This window comes from Sebastes umbrosus, chromosome 20, assembly GCF_015220745.1.
Source record: "Sebastes umbrosus isolate fSebUmb1 chromosome 20, fSebUmb1.pri, whole genome shotgun sequence".
Lineage (NCBI taxonomy): Eukaryota > Metazoa > Chordata > Actinopteri > Perciformes > Sebastidae > Sebastes > Sebastes umbrosus.
Window position 1 is genome coordinate 12381537 of NC_051288.1, and position 6900 is coordinate 12388436.

At 42.7% G+C, this 6900-nt stretch overlaps 1 protein-coding gene across 1 annotated transcript; it reads right to left on the reverse strand.

Annotated features, from left to right (window-relative positions):
• Nucleotides 1–2865: 2865 nt before the first annotated feature.
• Nucleotides 2866–6580, reverse strand: nog2 (noggin 2). The gene has a single exon (XM_037756093.1). The coding sequence runs from the start codon at nt 5277–5279 to the stop codon at nt 4635–4637; it is 645 nt and encodes a 214-aa protein (XP_037612021.1). The 5' UTR covers nt 5280–6580; the 3' UTR covers nt 2866–4634.
• Nucleotides 6581–6900: the final 320 nt, after the last annotated feature.

Below are 6900 nucleotides of genomic sequence, written 5' to 3' on the forward strand. Positions count from 1 at the left end.
CTGCTGCTGCTGCTGCTGCTGACTCCAGGTCAGGTTTGCGAGCTCTTGCAGTGATGGATCGTCGACGTCAGGACGACGCGACTGATCTCGGATCGGTCTCGAAGCACTTAAAGTGGTCCTTGAAGAAGTTCCCATCTTAAACACTCACACAGATAAAAACACTCACATTTCAGGCATAACTTTGGTGAGAGAAGAGTGTAATTATTAACCAATCAGGGCCTCGCGGCGGTTTAGAGAGTGACCAATCAAATGAGGACCACCAGGAAGACTGTGAAGAATCTGTGGAAAACACACATCCACGCACTCGTGCACCATCACTGCACACATACACACTCTCTTATATACATGTCTTCTACAAATGCTCAACACACACACACACACACACCTCCAGACACCACAAGCCGGGGGTTGGTGGTCTGAGGGAATGCCGGGTATCATCTGCGGTGACTCCATTTATGTCTGTGTATCTATGTGTGTGTGTGTGTGTGTGTGTATGTGTGCCCTCCCTCCCCTCAGCGCTCCATCTAATACCCTGTCATCATCAATAACCTCAGCACTGCTGACTCACTGGCTTTTACAACCATGGGGTTTGGGCCTTACTTACAGCCACAGACCCTTGTCTCCGTCTCTGTCTGTTAGCCTGCTGCACACACACACACACACGCCAGAGATGTGTGTGTGCATGTGTACTTGATTGTGTGCAATCAGCATACATCGCTTACTTGCACACTTATGCTTCGGCGTAGATCTACACAGGTACGGATGTGTGTCGTTCACGTTTGCTCGATCGAAAGTCACCGCAGACCCTTTTACCACCCACCAACTGACGCACCCCAATCATTCCCACAATCCATCATAATAATTGAGTCTCATCAGGAGACAGAGCCTCATCATCTTCACCACAAAACTTGCCACCCCTCCCCCCTAACTCCTCCTCCTCCTCCCCCATCATCATCCCTATCCTAATTGTCTCCAGGCCTTTATTTAATCCTCCTTACAGGCTGCAAATATGTGCTTTATCTCGTATCCATATGACGGTTTAACTACACCAAACTTTAGTACTGTGGGGTCGTCGTAGCCCATTTTGTCAGAGGTCTATGCTGACGAATGTGTCAGACTATAATGATGATGATGAGTCTGACGGGGTGAAGGCCACCACACTCTTGACATTTTTATGGGCAGTATGTGAATGCAGGCTGCTGCTCTGACGTGTCAGCGCCTCACATGCGGTGCTCTGATGGTGTCGATGGGGAGACGTTCTCTCACTTTTCTCAGCGTTAACGCGTCAATCAAAAGGTCTGTCTGCAGCCGTGGGGATTGTAAATTTACATCAAGTGAAATTTTGTGATGACACTTGATAGAATGAAAGTGTGGATTTTATGAATGGTGTGAAGTTGTGACAGTCATTTTGAATAAAGTGAAGATAGGAGTTTTTCCCTGCAGGGAGTTAGAAAAAAAAAAAACGATTTAATCTATAACCATGTTAGATGCTTCTATGTTAAATGGTTTCTGTTTCTAGCATGGGATTATTTTAGTGCAGTGGATTTGAGCAAATAACCAGGGTAAGAAGAAACTCAGACACTTTCAGGACAGTGATAAAATAATAACCCCAGAATATGTGATTTAACATATGTCTCCTGATCTTATATCTAACATTTCTATCAGGTTAAAACACAAAAAGACAAGTCTTAGACCTCCATTTAATGTGAGAAGATCTACTTTTTTAATTTAAAATCTGGCATATGATAAGGACTGGAGTGATTAAAGTATGAATGCATGTCAAATTGGGGGTATTTCAACTGAATTAAGCACTTTGTTGAACATTAACATTCATCATTTTTTGCTGAGGACCCCCCTGGACTCCCCCTCAAGGACCACCTGGAGGCCCTCGGACCCCACTTTGAGAACCGCCCGATCTGACTGGCTGGCATGGGGTCTGTTCCTCAAAAAGGTGCGCACCTAACTGGCTGGAGCCAGGGCGGGCGTATTGCCTTTCACACGCTTCTAAAATACTCTCCGGGCAGAGCCTGAAAGGGTTACTGTTTCCCAAAGTGCCTCATTCTGCGCAGTCGAGAGGGGGCGGCTGAGTGGCGCCGGAGAGTCAGAGACGCACTTTCTAAAAAACCCCGAGACATCATCAAGAAAGAAGCTGACAGTAAGGAAAGCAGCCCTCCTCCTCCTCCTCCTCTTCCTCCTCCTCCTCCTCCTCCTCTGCTTACCAAATCCCCCTCAGTGGTTCTGTCACAATAAACCAGGCGGCAAGTGTCAAAACTGCCCGCAAAAAAAAAAAATGTCCACATACTAAACTATGACTTTTTTTTTTTTTGACATACTATTCTACGACTTTTTTATTTTATTTTTCTGACATACTATACTATGACTTTTTTAATTTTTTGACAAACTATAATATAACTTTTTCGCCATACTATACTATGACTTTTTTTATATATATATTTCAAACATACTATATCATGACTATTTTTGATCAGACTACACCGTGACTTTTTTATTTTTTCACAAACTATACGATGACCTTTTTTCGACATACTATACTATAACTTTTTAAAAAAATTTTCCACATACTATACTATGACTTTTTTTGACAAACTATATTATGACTTGTTTTACGCACACAAAGATGCGCTCAGTGGAAAACACTTCGGCTGCTTTTTAGCTCTCAGACATTTAGTCATAGGTCTGTTGAAGTCGTTGATTGTGTTTAAAGAATAATATAAACACCATAAATAAACCCCCCTCTTGCTAGTTAATTTCCCAGGCGCGTTTAATTGGCCATATCTCTCTTTAACTCTGCAGTCTCTCCAATTAATAGTCTGCTAACGTCAAAAACAGTTGACCATTGTTTTATGGGCTTTGTGTTTTTTTTCTCTCTCTCTCTCTCTCTCTCTCTCTTTCTCTCTCTCTCTCTCTCCAGGGTTGGTCAGACTTGAATAGGCGCCGGTCTGCTCCAGTCAGTCCACCTCTATACAAATACCTCAGTGGAACTTGTGTGGAGCTTTCCAGAGTCAAAAAGCGCAGATCGTCCCAGACGCCTCTCACATTCAGCTCTAACACAGCCTATAGACGCTCTCCAGTTTCATCATCTGACTTCTGTTTGAAATGTCTGAATCATATTTTACCCCATTATGTTAACACCTCGGAAGCTTTAGAAGCGAGCAATGTAGACGCAGACAGGACAGGATGAATGTCTCTCCTCTGGCTGAGACAAATGAATGCCAGTTCTGTCTGTGGAGGCGCTCGAGGTATGTGTTGCGCATTACGCAGCAGCAGCGTAGTAAATCAGCCCCTTTCTCAAATCACTGTGACCAGTCCACACACAGTCACTGGAGCTGTGGACTTTTACTGTGCAAGTTAGTAACTCCACTCCACTCCACTCAGGAACCGTCTACACTGCAGAAAATATCAGTAAATAACATTTTTTTTTTTTTGCTCAATTTCACTTGATTCCAATTCAAGAAAACTTTTTTTTTCCTGAACCAAATGACACTTGAAATCAGCCATTTTTTTGCGAGGAAAGATGTCAACATTCAATAAGACAACATGTTCAGATGATATGTTTTTTACAGTGTACACACCCCCACCAATCTACACTGCAAAAAATATCAGTAAACAATGTTTTTTTGGCTCAATATTCCTTGATTCCAATTCAATTTTTTTTTTTTCCTGAACCAAATGACATTTTTTTTTTATCACACTTGAAATCAGCCATTCTTGCAAGGACATATTTCACCATCCAATAAGACAACATGTTCAGATGATATTTTTTTTTTTACAGTGTACACGCCCCCCCACCTTCCTGGATATAGACACTCAACATGGCTCGTGACACTAATACACGTTGAAAAGATAGACTTTATTGCTAAAAACGTGTAAACATAACATGTACACTGATATGTTTTTATTTATTTTATTGATTTTTATTATTTTTAGAAATATTCAAGTAGACATCTCCCATATTTTTTTCTGGTATACTCTGCTATTCTCTTTCCTTATGCTCTATACTCACAATCGTTAAAATAATAAATAAAACGTACAGATTTTTGTTTATTTCTACAATACTATGTATTCCAAAAAAAAAGCTGAGTTCACGCCTTTATATATATCTTTTAACCTCAACTTTTTTCTTTTTTTTCTTCTTTTTTTTTTTTTTTTTTTTACAATTTAATTATTATTGATATTAATATTATACAAAAAAAAACTCTAGGCAGCATTGCAGTGAAATAACAGTCAGCATCAATGTTCAGTTTGAAGAGAAAAAAAAAAAAAGGTCACCTCTTGGAGAGGTGTATAGCATATATGCATTGCATCTTCAATGTCTCATAAAAAATATCAAAAAAAAAAAAAAAAAGCTCTTCCATATGAAGTGCTTCGTGTTCCCCCTCCCAAAAAAAAACCATTTTCAGGGTTGAGAATAAAATATGGTCCTGGGTTCAATTAGAAAAAATAGCTGCATTTTTCTTAAATATGTACAATGTTGGTATTTCACTTAAAATGCTATATATAAAAAAATAGATTTGCTATGGTGCCCACCTCTGTAGAGAGTTAACAGTGCAATAGAAACCGTATTTCCAGTCCAGTCCACTCCCACCTTCGACCAACTTCCCTTAGAATAAAAATCAGCACGAACACTTGCACTCTGAGATGATTGGGTATTGCACCTGTATCCACGTACAGTATTTCTGTCTTAGAAAGCCTTGACAATACCACCGGAGGAAAATCTTGTTGATTGACTTGACTGGTTTGCAAGACATGCCCTCTGGGAAGGAGCACGAGCGCTCGGAGAAACAGTTGCCCTCCTTGATGTAACGCGGCCAGAACCTCGCGCCCAGATCCTTCCAGGTGTGCACCACTGGGCAGTGCGTGTAGGTCCACAGCCACTGCAGGAATTTCCTGCGCGCCTTTTTGCCCACTTTGACCCGCTTCCCATAGGGGGTCTCTGTGAGGTCCAGCTTTTTAATCTCGTTTGGCATGGGCCCCTGCAGCTTCACCTGGTTGACATCACCAGAGCTCGAGAGGTTCACCTGCAGCATGGGTGAGGTGATGGACATGAAGTTTGGGTCGAAGTTGCTGCCCAGCTTTTTCCTCAGAGTCCTCTCGGCCAAGTCCTGCTCCCGGGGGTCGTACTCCGGGTCCGGGTCCTCCTTGAGGTCTGGCACTGGCAGGTGATCGCTGGGTGATGGACGGAGACGAAGGTAATGCTGGGAAACTCCAAGGTGGACGCACACCAGCACGTAAACGAGTAGCGTTTGTGAGAGGCCCATTATTATTATGATTGGGTTTTTACGCACCGGTTCTTCACGCGTAAAAGTAAGGATTCACTTATCTTCCCGGTCACTACTGTGTTCTCTGCAACGACCAGCAGCCTTCATAGGGCTTCATAAATAGTAGAAGTTCAGTCACCACCAAGCAAAGGCGATACTTTTAATAGACTGCGTCGGGTTTGAATGACATGGAGCAACTTCAACTTTGCAATTTGATGCAAATCTGATGCAACTCTGCAGCCAGTCTTCTTTGCACACAAAAAAAAATGTTTAAACTTAACAAACAAAAAGCACAAAATGGTGAAAAAAAAAAAGCACTCCTCTCACTCCCTTTTGGATGGATTCACTTTGGGTTTCTTTCTGTTGTCATGGTTACTCCGTGGACACGAAGCCACGACGACGCGCTGTCTGAGCTGGATGACAGCGGCCGAGCGGAGAGAGCTGCATGGAATGAAAGTGTTTTCTAGAAGAGAGACAGAAGAGATCCCGAGAGAGAGAGAGAGAGTGGAGAGAGAAGGAGAGAGAGAAGGAAGGGCGCACAAAAGAGCACTTCAACCCAAGTTTGAAATGTCACTGAGGAGGATGCCTCGGCTCCAATGTTATTTTTACGCACCCTGGGCTTTTTTATAAACGTGGCTTCTCTCTTTAACGTCGCCTGACGCTCTCAGGGTTTGACAAGGTCCCATGCAGAGCGCACAATCCATGCACTGAAGGAAAACGCTCTATGCAGGCAGTCAGTGTGGTATAATTCCAGCCGTGGATCTGTGCAGATAAATGTCCAAAAAACTTGCACTGATGCAGTCTCAACTTATGAAAGACATTTATCTTTTTCCAGATGATGTTCCAAATCGCAAATTCAGGCTGTAATATTCCAACTCTCGGCTGTGTGCATGTAATAGAAAAGAATTACAGCAAATTTGCAGTGTCAGTGCATATCAAAATGCAAAAAAAAAAAAACTGCAGAAAAAGCCAGTTAGTTCAGAGTTCCTTTTCAAATCCTCTCAGAAAAAAAGCTCCAGGTCCCAGTCAGTGTTTCGCTGCTGCATGCATGACGAGCCAGTCCATAATCTGGAGTCCTTTTTTTCCTTTTGTCGATTGCAAGTAAGCAGGTCAATTCCAGAGGGAGCGTCTCTCCTCCTCACTTTGATAAACTGCTACAGAAGCTCCTCTACTGAGTCGCTCCTACTTCAGGAGTCTGAGAGACTTGGCTGCTGGAGGAGCGTTTTCTTTGCTTAGGCACACTGTGTGTGAGTGTGTCTGTAGAGGAGCGCTGCTCAGTCCCAAGTTAAATATCCCCCTCCGACGGTACAAAGTGTCAGAGAGGCCTGCCCACCACCGGCCACTTTCACTATGATTGACAGCCACCCCCCCCCCTCACCCCCCCCCCCCCCCCCCCTTCTCACAACGTGGAAAATATCAGCCACAATCACAAGGATCAACTGGGTCCTAAAGCACCAGTTTTAGGGCAGACAAGTTTAAATGTTTCCCATCAATTTCATGGGAAAGTTCAAGCCGAGGAAAAAACTCCTTTAAAAGCTGAATATTGACAGCAGTATTGAACCTATTGTAAAAAAAAGAAAGAAAAAAAAGCATAATATAGTAATTTGAAAAACAGTAAAAA